A 19,199-nucleotide genomic window follows, 5' to 3' on the forward strand; every position below is an offset into this window, starting at 1 on the left:
TTTCTTATTTATACGTGACTTTACCAAAAGAACCAAAGATTAGCAGCGTTGCAGTTGAGGTGCCAATAGTTTACGTTGCCTGAAGAAAAAAATAAAAAATAAACAATAACTTCATCGGTACGTCTTCAGGTTCGGCTGCTCTACCCCTCGCTCACGTGTCATGCACGCCGAGAGATTCTGCACGCACAGCACGAAATATAATCGCGACTGCTTGATGCCGATCTTTGATCGTCATCACAACAAATCTATGCGAGTGTCAGCCACGCGCCAATCCACGTCGCCGCGTTTGTCGATGCCTGTTGGCGAAGGCTATCGGTCGCTCGCTGATATTAACCGTGGCCAAGAATCAAAATTGGGTCTTCAGGCTCATACAGTAGTGCAGCGTGACGTCCAATGCCAATGCTCTGCCTGCCGATTTGTTTTGTTTTTATAGATATTGATTTTAATCTTTAAGCCTAGGCATTCTGTTTTATTTATTGCCAATGGCAGCGATACGTTCAAGAGCTGAATGGCAAAGTGGAGGTCTGCTGGCCACGACGAGAGGGCTATTCATCCTCCGTTGAAGGAGTGCTGTGGTCCATAGTTTAGGTTGGATGGTCATAATCGCACCGCTGGGGTTCGTCGTTAATGAATCTCCAAAGGTGTCTCTCGATGCCAATGCCCAGGTCTACTGCTGGCCACAACGAGGACGCTTCAAGAAAGATGTTCCTCCTCCTTTTAAGGAGTGCGGACCTCAGCGGATTTACTGTGGTCCGTAGTTTGGCCACAGTTAAAATGGATCTCTATGGGTCTCAATTTGTATCTCTGAGTCTCTATGCGTCTCTGTATTCCTACGAGTCTCTATGCGTCTCCACATGTCTCTGCGGGTTTACTCTATGGTTCACAGTTTGTGTCGCATGGCTACAACTGCACCACTACTACTGTGGCCTGTGCCTTTAATTTTCCATTCAGGAAGGAGACGTGACCATCGGCCATGCCGATCCATCGATGCGTGCAGATGGGATAATTATGCAGTTCGTATTGAATAAAGGTGTTTTATTGTGACACACTCGAGGTGATGTGAACATCGGCCGTTTCCCGTGCTGTGGATGAGAATATATTCGCTGATCAATGACACAAATCCTTTTCCCAGGCCCCCAATTGTTCACAGATGCTGCTGTTTGTCATTCGGGAATTTCCCATAAATCCATTTACCTGGACTGAATTGCCATTCTGCAAGTCAATACCCACTCTTCTTCAAATTACGCATTTAATTTTTCTGCAACTCGGTGAAAAGGCCAGCTGCTTCCTCGCTCGCTTAATTTTTTTATCGTATTATTTTATTATTATTATTATTATTATTCACGGCAGCTTGCCGTTACCGTACACGGCCGCGTGGCTCAGCCGCGGAGTGAGCGGCCGCGCAAGCGGAAGGCTTGCGAGCTCGCGTCCTGAATAGGGGGGTTGACAAAAACCATATTATTATTTTTTTGACCAGGTGTAAGGTCCCACGTAATAAGCTCACGCAGCTCCTTTTCAGAAGCGACCCGGCCATCACGAATGACAGCTCAGCGCAGTGGCTTGTCAATCATCACGTGGGAATGTAGAGCGGGAAAAATCCACGCGACCACGGTGAGAGAGAGAGAGAGAGACGCACGCAAACTCCAAATATACAGCAGGCATCGTCAGGGTCGGGACCGAACCCACGAACCTCCTGTATACCAGGTGAGGTAGTTAACATCTCACCACTGTGAGAGAGAGAGAGAGTGACACGCAAACTCCAAATGTACACAGCAGGCGTCGTCAGGGTCGGGACCCAACCCACGACCTCCTGTATACCAGGCGAGGTAGTTAACATCTCCTAGCCACCGTGATGATGATGATAGAGAGAGAGAGAGAGACACGCAAACTCCAAATATACGGCAGGCGTCAGGGTCAGGATCAAACCCACGACTTCCTGCATACCAGGCGAGGGAGACAACATCTTGCTAGCGTGGTGCCCCTTTTGATTTGCTGTCACCACGTTGTTAATGACCGTGACATTGCCCGACAAATGATTATCGTTACAGTTCAACGCTTAAACCTTGACTCAGAGCTTTCGTGACTGCAGGAATTCATAGTCTTTGGGCCTCTCGGTAAAGTCACGTAGATGGGTTCAGAGGAAATGGCGATCGCTTGTGTTGTGATCAAAACGCCGTAGTTTTATTTGTCATTTTCTTTGGAACAAAGAAAATAGTTCAACGCTTGCCGAGTGATATCCGGAAATCCGTTCTCTTTTAAGGCAGCTGCACTTTTCCTTTGTTTTGTAGTATGATATAAATACATACATAGGGTCCTTTATGCAAACTGCATCTCTCACAATCATTGAGGAATTACAGACGAGTGGGGAAGGCGGCAGCCAGGCGGTGAGCCGGCCCCACCAACGATTGTCCAAGCTCTGCAGTCCTCTGTGTAAGAAGATGTTTTCAGCCAATTACATGTGCGAAGGGACAACGCTCTATCCCATACAGAAGGGACAGCTGGAGATATGAATCCACACTTTTCCGTATAGACTTCTGGCGAGTCATGGTATTGGTACCTCGTCAATGCCCGCAAGGAGTTTTCGCAACCCACCGACCCCCGCTGCCGCCTCCACAGTGCTGGGTTATAGGCCACGCGCAGTAGCAATGCCACCGTCTGCCCGGCTAACATCATGATGTCACTTAAAACTTTCGTGACTGCGGGAATTCGTATTCTTCGGCTCTTTCGGTAAAAGTCACGTAGATAGTAAATAAAATTTATTTTTAAAAAATAAAAGAAAAAATATAATCAAACACTGCTGAAAGCGATCAGATTGTTAAAACAATTAAAATTCCATATATCGCAGGAGTAACTGACAAATTAGCCCCTGTTTTGCAAAAGCAAAACATTACAGTGAGATTTGGTACAGTACACAAAATTCAAAAACTAGTATCTTGCACTAAAGACGAATTACCTAAATTATCAACAGAAGGTGTATATCGGATGAATTGTTTTTGTGGCAGATGCTATATTGGACAGACAGGATGTAACATCAGATTATAATTAAAAAAAACACCAAAGAAATATTAAATTATCTCAAACACAACTGTCAGCAGTGGCAGAACATACTTTTCAACAAGGACACTTAATTGATTTTGATAACGTTGAAGTGTTGTGTAAAACTAATTATTACTGACAAAGACTAATTAGAGAATCCATTGAAATCGAGAGAAATAGAAATAACTTTAATCGCTCTGACAGCTACAGGCTTAGTGCGGCTTGGAAGCATATTATTAAATCATACAAATTACAATTCCTTATAGGGGAACACATACTAATTAACGGATTACTAACGTAGCATATAATCACAATAACACACATTACAACTAATTACTAATCTACAACTCATTACTAATCATAACCATTGGCTGATTACCAATCGATTATATAATTACAATATCCCCCCCCCCACCCTTTGCCTCAAATCACTGCACCTGAATGAGTTAAGTGATGACGTCACCCTGCTGCTCTATTTAAGACCGAGAGCAAGTGGAGAGGGCTTCACCATTCTGGCGAATTGCCCGATGATGCTGGATGTAATTACCAGCGAAACGTCACAGTACTCAAACTGTAAATGTTGTGGATTCACTCTTCAACACACCGGTGGGCTAAAGTAGCGAACTATTTTGTCTTTTGTCAACGTGACACTTTTTTTGCTGATTGGCCGTGTCGGGTGGTGGAAGGTTACGACACATTTATAAATAAACGCGATCTAACCCAAAAACCTTTATTATGAAACTAAAAGTTAAAAAATTAAAATAAAAAAATATAAACTCCCGACGATTCGATCGCAACACAAGCGATCGAAACGTCGTTTTAGTTTTTTGCGATTAGATTTTTTTTATTAACTTTATTTTCTATCTACGTGACTTTACCGAAAGAACCAAAGAATATCAAAATGTCACGTGTTCTCTGCTTGTCTACCGTACGTTTGCTCGCCATTTACAAACGAGCGTAGAATGGGGAATACAAATTAAAATCAACGTTTTCTTACCATCGTGGTCTCAGCAATGGAGCCGAAGCTGTTGATGAAAATATTGCACGTCACGTTGACAGGATCGCCTGCGGAGAAAGGAAAAATAGAGACGCACGGTCACGGGAAAATATATCTTTTGACGGAATAACTTCGCCGTAACGTTCCATCACGAGCGAGTGGCAAAATTAATCAACAGCGAGTCACCGCTTTTACAAAATTACTTCGCATCGATCCTTGAGCGTCCCGCGGACGACGGATGCATTTTTAGTTTGCGCGTGCGTGCGTGTGTGCGTGCGAGAGAGACTGACACGACCGTGTGCTACACCCCTGCTGCTTGACTGCGGCCTGGGAGCCCCAGACTCGCAAAGGCCGACTGGATAATATTAGCTCGTCCTCCACGTGCGCCGACACTCAAAGGCAATCAAGGCGCCTGCAGTGGCGAGATGTTAACTACGTCGCCTGGCATGCAGGAGGTCGTGGCTTCGACCACCCGACCCTGACAACGCCTGCTGCGTACATTTGAATCATTTGGCGGTAACCGACGGGGGTCCCGCAAAAATCAGGTAACTAATAATAATTATTATTTTTCTTCAGTCCGCCCCGCTCGTGACCCCCGACAGCAACGCGCCGCCCGCCCAGACTCGCGCCAACAACAAGCGCCAGCAGCAGCAGCAGCAGGCGGCGGCGATCGACACGACGGGCGCCACCCCCACCGGCCAAACGCGAGCCCCGGGGGGGCGTCCGCCGCGGTCGCACGGCGGCGACGACAACGAGGCCCTCCGGTCAGCCGTCGACCCTCGGCCTCTTTGCCAAGGCGAGCCCCACCGCCGCCCCGCCAGGCGGTGAATTGAACGTGTTTGTGTAATTTTTCAACTTTTTACGAAACCTAGTTGCCCCGAGTAGCTCTCGACGAGGCCAATCGATTGACCGCTAGTTTTGTTGTTGTTGTCGGTAAGGCTACAAGACTCGTGTCGCTACGCGGTGTTTCCCACCCCCGGGGACAGTGACTGGACCCCGGGGTCCCGCCAATTGCTTCATTTGGAGTTTGCGTGTTTCTCTCCCCGTGATCGCGTGGCATTTTCTCCGGATCCTCCGATTTTTTGGTTTTCTCCCACAGTTTTATAGAGAGGCGTTTGGAGTATTTGACTGCTTGCTATTCATTTCCGCGCAATGAGCCGCTTCGTTGAGCTGTCATTCGTTGGCCAGGTCGCTTCTGCGAAGGAGCTGTACAGCTCAGTGGGGCCTCACCTTGTAAAATTAATTTTAAAAAAACTATAATCTTAGCTCTTTCGGTAAAGTCACGTTGAAGGGAAACAATAAAATAATAAAATATATATAAAACAATACAAATTCTCACGACGTTTCGACCGTAACACAAACGGTCGTCATCAGGTGTGAAAAACCAACGGCAAGAAACATTTGAAAGAAGTGGCGGTTTGTATTTATTTATTTTTAAACGTTGTTTTTATTTATTTAAAAAAACTTTAGCACCACGGACAGCGATTTGGCAGTTTATTTAGAAGGACTAGTCCATCTATGTTCTGAAAAGAGGAGGGGGGAAAACGAAAAATTAATGTATGCTGTCTGAAAGCCACCGTAAAACGTGAACAATCAATTAAGACCCGAAATGGTTGATCAAATCCTTCCAATGATTGCTAAGCCAGAATCCATCTTCTCGGTTGAAATTGTCTCCGTGCTTGTATATGTGGATAGCCTCATTTTTATATATATTATTAATTATTGTTTCCCTTCGACGTGACTTCACCGAAAGAGCTAAGAATATGAATTACTGCAGTCACGAAAGCTTAAAAATCAAAATATTAAAAAAAAACTGTTCATAGTTTACGCGACGGCAGACTCCCTCCGACTCTGCGACGGACGGGTTCTGCGGCTGAGCCATGCGCGTGTCGCAACTGGCTCCAGGGTGCGTGCCGTGCGCAAGCCTCCATCGCGCTGTCCAAGCTGCGCAAAGAACTGCATTGTGGGCCGAGTTTATGAAACACCGCAATCGGGATTGGATCGGGTGGTTTCCCCCAACCCCTCGCCACTGGAAGCAAATCCAGACGATTTAATTTAAGAGGATTTCCCCTTTCGGTAAAGCGATATTGAAACCCACGCCGGTTAATTGCCCGAAATAGGAGAATGAGCAATCTTGAATATTACAGGTCGGAGGGTTCAATTAAATTAGATATTCACGTCAATGTGCAGTGACGTCATCGGCAAGGTGCGCGTGCACCACATTAAACGTTTGATAAACTGCACGACCTCCATAGAGGTCACACCTTCAAATCTGGGAAGTCCGCTCGGGTTAATCCAATTTTTACTTCTCTCACTATTGTTTAAATGCCCCCACTTCAATCGCCCATGCCCTTACCGTGACATTGACTACCACCATTGAATTAAACAACTAAAAACTAATAAACTATTTTATTTTTTTATTTTTGCCACGTAAGGCCCACACCGCGCCATGTGTAGCTATTTTTCAGAAGCGACCTGGCTATCGCAAATGATAGCTTCAACAAAGTGGCTTATCGTCACGTGGAAACGTACCGCGGGCCAAACAAAAGATCTTCACGCGCGATGCTGACTTCTAAATGTGGAAGGGGACAAAAAAACAAAAACGGAGGACCGGGACCAAAAAATCCACGTGAACCACGGGGAGAGAGAGAGAGAGAGGAGAGAGAGACACGCAAACTCCAAATATAGAGCGGACGCCAGGGTTGGGATCAAATCCACGACTTCCCGCATACCAAGCGAGGGAGTTAACATCTGCTCGCCACAGTGGCACCCCACTCTTTCGAATTGTGAAGGAGCAGTCCATCAGCAGCTAGTGCTGTAATTTAATTAGGGGGTGGGGGAAAGTAGATTTATTTTTTCTGGTGAAAGTTAAACCACCGTCATGCCATCTGGCCGCTCCATCGCTTTGTCCTCTGAAGGGGACATTCGTCCAAATTGTCCCGACCACGGCAAACAGAAGCAAGGTAACTGCGCCGTTGCGGGCACTTCGACAATGAACAGGCCAACGATAGGGGGGGGGGGGGGAAACGACGATGAAGATATCAGCTCACAGGATAGTGTTGTCGGATTACGTTTGATAAATGCCCTTGTCCGTTGACACGTTTGTACAATGGTCTGTTCGGTGTTGCTCTCGCACATAGTTAGTAATTGCATTGTGATCGGGTTTTAGTGATATAATCTGCACCGAGCAGACTCGCTGCTGCAGGGAGTTCATTTGGCGCGGGTTTGTGCTTGCGCAGAATTTTAGATTTCTCACTCGAACCGCCAGTTGCTTTTGTGCCGATTCCTCTTTGCCGTCATTCACCGCACTTGTACATTTTGTTCGCTTTTTTTGCCTTTTCGTCGTTGTATCGGTGACCCCCCCCCCCCCCCCGGGTCAAATCTGGCAAATGGGAGACCCTATCCTGCTGCCCTGAGTTCTCACCCGGTTCTGGTTCCACCAAATCGTCCCACGACTCGACTGGGACTAAAGCCAGGTCACAAACGTCCGCCTGGTCAAACATCCAATGGGGCAAATGCTTATTCCCCTTATTGGTACTCTGGTTCTTTCGGTAAAGTCACGTAGATGGGAGCATTAATATAATAGATCACGACGTTTCGATCGCAACAACAAGCAATCGTCTTCAGGTGAGAGAGAGAGAGAGAAGCATGCCGCCTCTACGGGGGAGGATTTCCGCACAACTCAGACGTAACTTCAACCAAGAAGATGGATGCAAATGTTTTTCCAATATTTGGAAGTCCGTTGATCAGCCAGGTAAAGTGTTAACTGTTGTGTTAGCCGACCCTCTCTGGGTTGCATTACAGTTTTACATTTTGTTCAGTTTGATATCTAAGCTTCCATTCCTTTTTTTTTTATCTCTCTCACCCAAAGCCCTCTTTGAATATCACCCCCACCCTCTCGCCCGTCTCGGCCTCCCCTCCGTCCCCCCTCTCGGATCTATATAACGCCTCGTCACAACGGCATGCTTCTCTCTCTCACCTGAAGACGATTGCTTGTTGTTGCGATCAATACATCGTGATCTATTATTAATTTCCCTACCCACGTGACTTTACCGAAAGAACCAAAGAGTATGAATTCCTGCAGTCACGAAAGCTTCAAATCAAGATTAAACCCTTTTTGGTGGCCCAATTGTTTTTTGACATCTCGGTTTGCTAAGCATAAGGCCCAAAAATGCCCAAAGTGGCTCGCAACAGGCAACACGGCCTGCAGTCCACAGTAAAGTTTTTTTTTTGTTGGGTTAAATCGCGTTCAGTATAAATGTGTCGTTTAACCCGGGCGAAGCGTCACGGTACTCAAACTGTAAACGTTTCGGGGTTTTATTCTCCAGCACACCAGGTGTGTCGCTGCACTAGTAACTAATTGGCGCGTTTTGTTCACATGATAAACCTTACTAATTGGCTGTGTCGGGTGGTGGCAGGGTTAACGACGCATTTATATTTTACTCGATCTAACCTAAAAAAAAACCTCTATTATAGATAATGTTGGTCAGGAAAGCCGTTCACTGCTACGTGTTAATCTACTGACAGTGAAATAGATTAAGAGTTAATGCATTTCTTGAAATTGAGTAAGGTTGTGAGAACACGTTGAGAGTGGCTTCCAAAGCCAAGCAGTGCTGGGGAACAAGCAGTAAAAAGTGAAGTGACCTGCAGTTTGGCGAGTGGGCGAGTTGGTGGGTGAGCGAGTGGGCGAGTGGGGATGAGCGGTGGTGTAGCGGTTAGCGCACTGCGCTACAAACCCAGCGAACCGAGTTCCATTCCCACTCACGGCCAAAACCAGCGACGATTATCTGAACCGGTCGTGGGGCCTCGTCCAAGGTCGACTCAGCCTCAAATGTGTGTCTGGTGTGGTGTGTAAACATCGCCACTAGGGAGGCAAAGGTGGCCGGGCGTGGTTGCTGGTCACCCACCCCCTCGTGTGCCGTGCCGGGCTTCATAGGTGCTGCTCGCTAACAGCACTTGCCCCAACAGTCTGTTGAGGCTACACGGGGGGGGGGTCTTTGTCTTCGAGTGTTGGAGCAACCTGCAGTGTAGTTGTTGAACGCGCCAAAGATGAGATGAAATCGTCTGGCAACATGGGTAGATGAATCAAAGTTCATGGGTAACATTAACCATGGTAGTAGCTATAAAAGGGTCACCAGGAGGTGAGTGAGTGAGAGAGTGAGTGAGTGATTGCGGTGAGTGAGTGAGTGATTGCGGTGAGTGATTGCGGTGAGTGAGAGAGTGAGTAAGTGATTGCGGTGAGTGAGTGAGTGATTGCGGTGAGTGAGTGATTGCGGTGAGTGAGTGAAAGAGTGAGTGAGTGATTGCGGTGAGTGAGTGAGTGATTGCGGTGAGTGAGTGATTGCGGTGAGTGAGTGATTGCAGTGAGTGAGAGAGAGAGCGAGTGAGTGAGAGAGTGAGTGAGTGATTGCGGTGAGTGAGTGAGTGAGTGATTGCGGTGAGTGAGTGATTGCGGTGAGTGATTGCGGTGAGTGAGTGATTGCAGTGAGTGAGTGAGAGAGTGAGTGAGTGATTGCGGTGAGTGAGTGAGTGATTGCGGTGAGTGAGTGAGAGTGTGAGTGAGTGATTGCGGTGAGTGAGTGAGTGAGTGATTGCGGTGAGTGAGTGATTGCGGTGAGTGAGAGAGAGAGCGAGTGAGTGAGAGAATGAGTGAGTGATTGCGGTGAGTGAGTGAGTGATTGCGGTGAGTGAGTGATTGCGGTGAGTGAGTGAGTGAGTGATTGCGGTGAGTGAGTGAGTGATTGCAGTGAGTGAGAGAGAGCGAGTGAGTGAGTGAGAGAGAGAGCGAGTGAGTGATTGCGGTGAGTGAGTGATTGCGGTGAGTGAGTGATTGCAGTGAGTGAGAGAGAGAGCGAGTGAGTGAGAGAATGAGTGAGTGCTGGATAAATCAACCTGACTGTTGCCCTAACTCTGAATTCAACGAGGGCCAGTGAGAGTCAGGAGCTGGCTTCACCACCCCACATATAACAGCAGTATTCACCAATTGCTTGGGACTTCAAGCTCGTTTTGAAGTTGTCGGTTTAATGCGTGCTGCACAATGTACTGATGCACGGTGTTTACATGAATTAGAAAAATGGTCCATTACCTTGACTGACCTATATCCTAAAGGATAAACTGTATAGCTCTTTTTCAGAAGCGACCTGGCAACAAATGATAGCCCAACGAAGTGGCTCGTCATGCGGACATTTATAGCAGCCAAATGCTCTAAAAGCGTGGTGATTCTCAATGTGGAGAGAAAAACCGGAGGGCCTGGATAACAATCCACTCAACCACGTGGAGAACATACAGAAGGGACCTCCTGTATCCCAGGTAAGGTAGCTAACTCTTGCCACAATGGCAGACCACCGACGACCCCTCAGTTGATTGTCGTGGACCAGGGTGCGTCGGGGTCGGGATCGAACCGACGACCTCCTGCATACCAGGGCAAGTACGTGCCAGCGCAAGTGTTCAATGGACAAATCCTACAAAAATTTTGATATCAATGCAAGTGGCATTTAATCCTAGAGCCCGCGTGCTTCCCAGATTCGAGTATCCCGGCTTTAGTGGCTCAATCAAAGCAACCTCGGACTGTCTTCGATTTCACCGGGTCTCATCAGCAGTGCGGAACCCATTGGGCCATTGCCACCAGCGACACAGGGCCCAAGCAAGAGCAATTATCAGCCAAACCAAACCGCATGACTCTCTCTCTCCTTGGCTATCGGTATCGGGCTTTGCGCTACAATGGAGAGCCAAGCACTTATAGTGGACAGCACGGATATCTGGGAACACTCCTTCATGAATAACAACAACAAGAATCACATTCTAGTTCGAAGGATTCACGACCATGTTATTTAAGAGTTAAGCAAATTGCACGGCAAGAGTTCACGCTACTATTGAGCACGATATTCGGTCGTCACGATTCGCTACGCAGTCATTACCACGTCCAACACGTGTAATTCCACACCACATTTGCCACCGGTGGCGAGTGTGTGAGCAGAGGATTTAAGTAGAAGTCGCGGGGTCACATGCAGCAACGCACGCACACACAAAGATAAAGATCCCCCCCCCCCCCCCGTGTAGCCTTAACAGACTGTTGGGCAAGTGCTGTTAGCGAGCAGCAACCTATGAAGGCCGGCACGGCAACACGAGGAGGTGGGTGGCCATCACCACGCCCGGCCTCCTCTGTCACCCTATTGGCTGGCATCACACAGCGCACCAGGTACTCGTTTGAGGCCGAGTCGACCCTAGAGGCGAGGCCCCAGGACCAATTCGAGTAAATCGTCGCCGGTGTTTGGCGGCCCTGAGCGGGAATCGAACTCGGGTCGCCGAGGTTCGTGGCGCTAACCGCCGCACCACCGCTCTCTGCACGCACGCACGCACACACGAACGCACGCACGTTCCATCGTCGGTGCTGCGGAATTAGCATTTTAATTTCCGGAGAGCTCAGGAAGACAGATTGCTCGATGTGCCCTTTCTGCTCGTGTTTTATAGCCGGCTTTTTTTTTTTGGTCCACGCGTCTTTGTTGTTGTTGTTGTTCAGGATTCTGACCTGATGCTCCGATATTATCAGCCAGGGGTGTTACCTATCTGTACGCGGCTGCATCTCTTAAGAAAGCGCGCGGAGCCCTCTGCAGATGCGCACGCACGCATGCACACGCTATCTGTTGTTGTTGTTGTTGTTGTCGTTACCCCGCACACTTTGCGTGCAGCGTTGGTTGTTATGAATAATGCATGGGAGCGATGCTACAAATGAGAATATTTAAAACAGAGCCCATTCGTGCGTTGACATACAAGCATGCAGGACGTCAAAAGTGAACAAAACACACACTGGCTTTGTGAATTGAGAAGCTTTGGAAAGGCATCCTACTCACTGGAGGGACTCTTTTGTATTTCTGTTCACAAAAGGGCAGACAATACCTGACTACATTTCAGGGCACCGGCGGGGGGGGGGGGGGGTGTAGGGGCGGTTGGATGCAGCCAAAATCATCGATCAAATTAAACGACTCTGGCCACGTGCATCAAGTGGGCTGAAACATGCACGGGCGAACGCGCGTGCGCGCGTGTGTTCATCCGTGCTCGTGCACTGCCAGCTTCGCTCGAGCACGTGCGTAGGGAATTTTCCTACATCGCCGTTCCATTGCCCTCGTCGAGGCCTGCTACGTCACCATCGAGGAGCGGGGCCTCTGCGTTTGCGCCTTGGCGCTTTCAGCCACCCTCTCAGCCTCCGGTCACGATCTAAAAAGGGACCTTTCGCAGCCGGTGCGGGGCAAAAATCTGCCTTCCCTGGAGTCGGCGGAGGGCGTTATGCCCCGCTCACCTTGGGAGGCGACAAGGGAAGCCCCGTTGAACATCTCTCATTGACCGCCGCGTTTTTTAAAACCCCTTGCATGTATGCAGCAGTCGCATTTCCATTCGAGAGGCAGATCGATGGGCTGGCGAGGGCCTGTGGATTGCTCCCTCCTGGTCAAGGCTACGGAACGGTTTGCGGAAGAAGTTCGACATCTCATCGTCTTCAAATAATTTAAACGGCGCCTTGCCCAAAGGCGCTTCATGCAGAATCAACAAGAGCAGGTAACGACGTGAAACCTCCCGAGGGTCACGTGGCTTCCGGTGTAGCCACGCCCACTCCGCCAAATAATTTAAACGGCCCCTTGCCCAAAGGCGCTTCATGCAGAATCAACAAGAGCAGGTAACGACGTGAAACCTCCCGAGGGTCACGTGGCTTCCGGTGTGGCCACGCCCACTCCGCGTCCCTCCTCCCTCCTCCCTCCCCCCCAATTCCGCCCGCTGCGAAAACAGACGCTGCCCAAACAACCCTCCCTCTCCGTCTCTCTTCCCCCCTCCTCCCTCCTCGCCGTTGTCATCAAGGAATCTTATATAGCGCGGGGATTAACAACGGCACGACGTGCGGATGTGACGGTGGAGATGAGGCGAGTGAAATAGATGAGAGGGTGCGACGCGGAGTGGGGGAGGGGGTGCTGGGGGCAAGTCTGCGATGACGCGTTCATTCGGTGAAAGTGAAATTGATGGCAGTAAATGATGACGAACGGAACGGGAATGACTGGGGAATGAGCGAGAGCCACGCGCTGAGAATACGAAGAGGGAAGAGAAACAGGTGGCGGTTATGAGGGGGGAGATTAAGGGGTCGTGCGGTGACCCCGGGGTAACAGCAATTGAGTTTTGAGTGAGGAGCGGAGGCTCATGGGCGAAGGTGACTGCTCAATGTGGAGGGGGACGTTTGCTCCAGCGAAGTGGGGGCCGAGAGTGTAGCGAGAGGCAAAGCGTGGATTGAGCACAAGTCGCAGGAGGAGGAGGAGGAGGAACAGCAGCAAAGATTGAGAACGCAGAGGGCGAGAAGGCGACACGCAGAACGACACAAGCGTGGCAAGATGCGGTGGGGCTAAGACCAGGGAATGGCTTTGTAGACTGCGCAAACGTACGCCGATGACCTGGTAACTGCTGCTCACTCCGAGCGGCAGTTACCATTGTCCCGCCCGACCAGGGCATTGTCCCACGAGCGAGCTCCTCCGGCAGCTGCCGACGTGTTGGCTACGTTTCGTAACCCAACCCCCCCCCCAACCACCACCACCCACCCACCCCCGCATGCCCAACTAACCGCCTGTCGCAGACAAGAAGTGCACCGCCACAACGTTCAATGGCAACGGCCCGTGGAAGTTTACATCTCCGAACTATTTCCTGAGATTCTCCTCAAGCGACATGTTCTCGACAGACAACGTCGGTAGTTTATCTCCCCCCCACCCCCTCCCCCCCCCACCCCACATTCGTTCAAGCTCTGCGGCCCTCTGCGTATTAAGGTGTTATCAGCCGGCTAATGAGCATTTCATACGCGCGGGCAGAAGCCGGAGAAACCGGAAGAAAAAAACACACGCATGTGAGGGTGGAAGCACTCCGCTACGCCATACAGATGGACACAGTCGGCAATTAGCCTGCGTGTTCCCTTCTACCTGGCGAGCTAAAGGGCACGGCACCTGCTCGGCACCCACCCACGGGAAGGGAGTTTCGCAGCAACATCGGTGTGTGCGCGTGGGTGATCCACCAACCCCCTTCGCCGCTGCCTCCACACAGTGCTGGGTCACAGGCAGCAGCAGCAGCAGCGTGGCCACGACCACCGCCACGCGCTTTATTTCTCTCCAAGATGAAGCTCGGCTGCTTTCAAAGACCTGTGCTCTGCACAAAGGAGGTCACGTGCAGCTCTAACCCGTCCTGCTTCGGCTGCTTCTGGAATAAACAATTCGCCTGCCATTTGACCGACAAAATGCACAGCTAAATAATTCAAATGTGCAACGCGCCATTCCATCCGAGGATTCCAACGCGCGACGCATGAACAGCAGGAAGCAAATACAGAACCAGGGGCAACCGACAAAACTAAAGAGGGAAGGCCAATTTAAAGAGGTGGGGTTTTAAAAGCAGACTTGAACGTATCTACCGACTTTGATCGCCTGATTCAAAGTGGCAAGGCGTTCCATAGCTTGGGTGCCGCGAGAACAAAAGCCGCGACCACCAAGAGAGCGCTAACCTAGACGTGGGAGTGCTGAGCAGCTGCAGATCAGAAGATCTTAAGGACCTTGATGGAATACATCATCAATGTATTAGTTCCTGCAAGCAATGTTGGGCGAGCCCTTTTTAAGCCCTAGAGGTTAAAAGCAGCATCGTATAAATTCACTCGGAATTTGACCGGTAGCCAATGAAGAGATAAGGAGGACCAGGGGCGGAGCCAGGATTTTCAGGCCGGGGTGACATTCAACAAATGTTAATTTCAAGAATGATTTAGAGAGAGTCAGGCTGTTGAGCTAGACAACCATCGGTTGGCGGACACGCTCTGACAATGCAGACCGAGTGTCGTACATTTACACGCAGAATGTCACCCCTGTCACCCCCCTGGCTCTGCCCCTGCTGCTCATAGACTAACACTACCCATGGACTAACACTGCCCATAGACTCAACACTACCCATAGACTAACACTGCCCATATACTAACACTACCCATAGACTAATACTGCCCATAGACTAACACTACCCATAGACTAACACTGCCCATAGACTAATACTGCTCATAGACTAACACTGCTCATAGACTAACACTACCCATAGACTAACACTGCCCATAGACTAACACTGCCCATAGACTAACACTACCCATAGACTAACACTGCCCATAGACTAACACTGTCCATAGACTAACAATGCCCATAGACTAACACTACCCATAGACTCAACACTGCCCATAGACTAACACTGCTCATAGACTAACACTACCCATAGACTAACACTACCCATAGACTAACACTGCTCATAGACTAACACTACCCATAGACTCAACACTGCCCATAGACTAACACTACCCATAGACTAACACTGCCCATAGACTAACACTACCCATAGACTAACACTGCCCATAGACTAACACTACCCATAGACTCAGCACTGTCCATAGACTAACACTACCCATGGACTAACACTGTCCATAGACTAACACTACCCATAGACTAACACTGCTCATAGACTAACACTGCCCATAGATTCAACACTGCCCATAGACTCAACACTACCCATAGACTCAACACTGCTCATAGACTCAACACTACCCATAGACTCAACACTACCCATAGACTCAACACTACCCATAGACTCAACACTGCTCATAGACTAACACTACCCATAGACTAACACTACCCATAGACTCAACACTGCCCATAGACTCAACACTACCCATTGACTCAACACTGCCCATAGACTCAACACTATCCATAGACTAACACTACCCATAGACTAACACTGCTCATCAGGGGCGGAGCCAGGATTTCAGGCCCGGGTGACATTCAACAAATGTTAATGTCAAGAATGATTTAGAGAGAGTCAGGCTGTTGAGCTAGACAACCATCGGTTGGCGGACACGCTCTGACAATGCACTTGCACGGAGTTCCGCCAGACCGAGTGTCGTACACTTACACACAGAATGTCACCACCCCTGTCACCCCCCCTGGCTCCACCCCTGAGGAGGACCTGGTGTAATCTGCTCACGGAATGGTGTACTTGGTGTGAGCACTCTTAGCAGCTTAATTATGAACAAGCTGGAGTCTGCCCATTTGCTGCAACGCCTTACTGGTATCCCAACCAGTAAGCCGGTGCAGTAGTCGAGTTGGGATAACACAAAAGCATGGGCCAGTCTCTCCAAGTGGCAGGTGACAGGAAGTCATGCATTCTGGCAATATTGCTCAGGTGGAAAAAGGGACATTTTAAACCACTTAAGTTTTGGGATTATACACACACACACATATGCATCGACAAATTATTATTTACATTTTGTACGGGCATTGCATCTGTACATCCCAATGCGCCACCGTGTATGGCAAGCAGGAAATAAAAATAACCAGCTGGGTAAATGGCCACAACTCGTGGGGGTGAAGGCCGGTTTAAAGAGGTGAGTTTTTTGTTGTTTGGATTAATCATTGTACTTGGCATTGTGCCTGTACTGGTGTCAATTTCCATGCACACACCGCCCTTCATGTGCTTACCCGAATCGTTTGTTCAATAAAAAAAAACACTTTTTTAATTTAAAAGAGGCGAGTGTTCAAGGCAGAACTTAAAACAGCTCTCTCTAACGACTCCGTCTGTCTCTGTAGCCACGAAGCGTCGTCCCAGAAGCCCGCACTGGCAAAAGCGCCATCGCCCCAGCAACAGAGCCTTGCCCTCAGGACTCCTCAAGGGAAGAGGGGTCCAAAGATTTTCAGGGCCCTTTCGTTGGAGAGTAAACACGAATCAAATTTAGATTTAAAGCTTTCGTGACTGCAGGAATTCATATTGTTGGTTCTGTCGCTAAAGTCACGTAGAAGTGGAAATAATAAAATAATTTAAAAATATTTAAATTCTCAGGTGTGAAAACCACAGCAAGAAAATGTTTGCTGTGGTTGTCACACCCGATGACGACGATTGCATGTGATCCTGCGGAGACATGTCAACGAGAGCTCATCTCCATAGCCCTCCATGAGCGGTAACATTTACATATTGCTATGGCAGGGTCAAAATTGGACACTCATTTAAACTATACAGCAGGGACAGTGGGCCGTGTAAATTCAACCTACGCTTGGAAGAACGAGCCTGAAAGTGCACACCCACTCCATCTGGATTGAGCTATAACGAATTAAAGAAGACGAGTAGAATAAGCAGACCAGGTAATGCCATCAGCACTGACGGGCAATGCCCATGGGAGCCGAGGTTTTAATCGGCGCTAGGAAAAAAATATGGCAAAACTTTTTCGGGGAAGGACACTGATGTATGTCATGTGTCCCTGGCCTAATGGAGCTGAAACAAGTGGTAACTTAGGACTCATTTGTCCCGCGGTCTCTTTTTTATCGTTTCATATTTGTATCATTTGTATAGTTTCCCTTCTGCGTGACTTCACCGAAAGAACCAAGGATATGAACACGAATCAGTCACTGCGGACGCTGCGGGGTTAACCCCACCGAGAGCCCAGCAAGGACCCAGAACACTCCGGCGTTGATGCTTACCGTCACGTGGGATGGGAGCCACTGACAAGATGAACTCTCGCGGCATGGAGGGATGGAGGAATGGCGCGCGGTGAAGATGGGGGAACACAACAAAAGGGTCATCCCGCTTTGAAAGCGACGACCATCTGAATGGGAGACAAGAGACACAATCACATCTGCTCGGAACATCGCATGTGGGAGAAAGGTACAGGAGGAGGAGGTCATCGGGTGAGTTTAAGGGGGGGGGGGACAGGGGGGACAAGGGGGGTAGAGGGGGGTTGGAAATGCTCACGCATGTGCGCGTTGCTCGTTCGTCGTTCGACCGAACGCGATCATCCTCTCAGACGTTTCATGAAGCCGTGCCGAAAGAGAAAAACAATTTAAGCGCATGTGAACGTTTAAGTGGAATCATGCGGCGCAGGGTAACGCATTAAACACCGCGTGCGTCTATTTCACGCACGCGGTGAGTTCAACGTGCTCGCGCGTGTCGGCAAAGTGGGATGCCGGGTTCACGTCGACGGCGAGCGAAATGGAAAATGAATCATTTTCGCTTAAAACGCGTGAATGTATTGGATACATTGAAAACACACAAAAGCCTCACCCGCATACGAGTCCAGCACTGACAGTCGGGTCCACCCCGTTGGACGGACGGTCGTTTTACCCGCCAGCAAATTTGATCTTTTGCAATGTGATGCAACGCTGCCATCAACAGTTGTGAACTCAACACAAATAGAATAATGAATGCGGTAGCAGGGGCGTTTAGAGCTCGATTTTTAATGACACAGTGATGCGTGTGATTTATGACGGCGATTAGTCAAGAGGAATGCATCCCTAATAGATGCGGCGGAAGGGGAGGGGGGGATTGACATCTGTGTGTTTGCACTGCCCGCATGTAACGAAGCACAGATCAGGGAAGCGTTTAAAGTCCCTGTGGAGCATTACCCAAATGTACTTTCGATCAAACTCTTCGGCCCGTATCAGGACAGGAAATCCTGCCTCGGTATATTGGGCCCGAAACAAATGCGCATAGCGCACGCAAGTATTGCGGATAGTCCACAGGGCTTTTAGGCACAGTGTCATCTCTGAAAAACGTTTGCGCACGTGAAGCAGAATTCTCTCAAATTATTTCGGGTCAACACGGCGCCATCCGAAGTATGTGGGTGTCGTGGTGGCAATGAGATGTTAACTACCTCGCCTGATATGCAGGAGGTCGTGTGTTCGTTCCCGACTGACGCCTGCTGAACATTTGGAGTTTGCGTGTGTCTCTCCCCGTGGTGGCGTGTGGATTACTCTCCGGGTCATCGAGCTTTTCACCTCCACATTCAGGATCAACGTCACGCGTTTCGAGAACTTGTCTGCCGTAGATTTCCAAACGACGGGCCACCTCGTTGCGCTGTCATTTGTAACCACGCTGCCTCTGAAAAAGAGCTATACAGCTCAGTGGGCCTTACCTGGTACAAAAATATATATATAGGTGCAAAATTTAAAGGTCACTGGGAAAAGGTCACCCGGGGGTCGTCATCGCTGCCACAAGGTCGTTGGGTCGGCGTCGCGCCCCCACGGGACGCTGTGCTGGCTGAAAGTGGCTCGTGACTCGAGGCGTGTCGTCGTCCTATGAGAAGCCCGAGAGGCCATGGACCTGAACAACCTTGGACAATAATTTGGAAGTCGACGAGCAT

The 19,199-nt window shown here is 49.2% G+C and overlaps 1 protein-coding gene across 4 annotated transcripts in view; it reads right to left on the bottom strand.

The window, feature by feature from the left end:
- The window catches only part of LOC116955670 (glycine receptor subunit alpha-2-like), a 224,304-nt gene that overhangs the window by 84,378 nt on the left and 120,727 nt on the right, over window positions 1-19,199 (bottom strand). For all 4 annotated transcript variants that reach the window (XM_032976897.2, XM_076053484.1, XM_032976900.2 and 1 more), the window contains exon 3: window positions 4,034-4,101. In XM_032976897.2, the coding sequence (XP_032832788.2) occupies window positions 4,034-4,101 (68 nt within the window). The remainder of the gene's footprint in view (window positions 1-4,033; window positions 4,102-19,199) is intronic.

The sequence above is a fragment of the Petromyzon marinus genome, chromosome 61 (genome assembly GCF_048934315.1).
Source record: "Petromyzon marinus isolate PM22_M1 ecotype Great Lakes invasive population chromosome 61, UKy_Petmar_22M1.pri1.0, whole genome shotgun sequence".
Classification (NCBI taxonomy): Eukaryota; Metazoa; Chordata; class Hyperoartia; order Petromyzontiformes; family Petromyzontidae; genus Petromyzon; species Petromyzon marinus.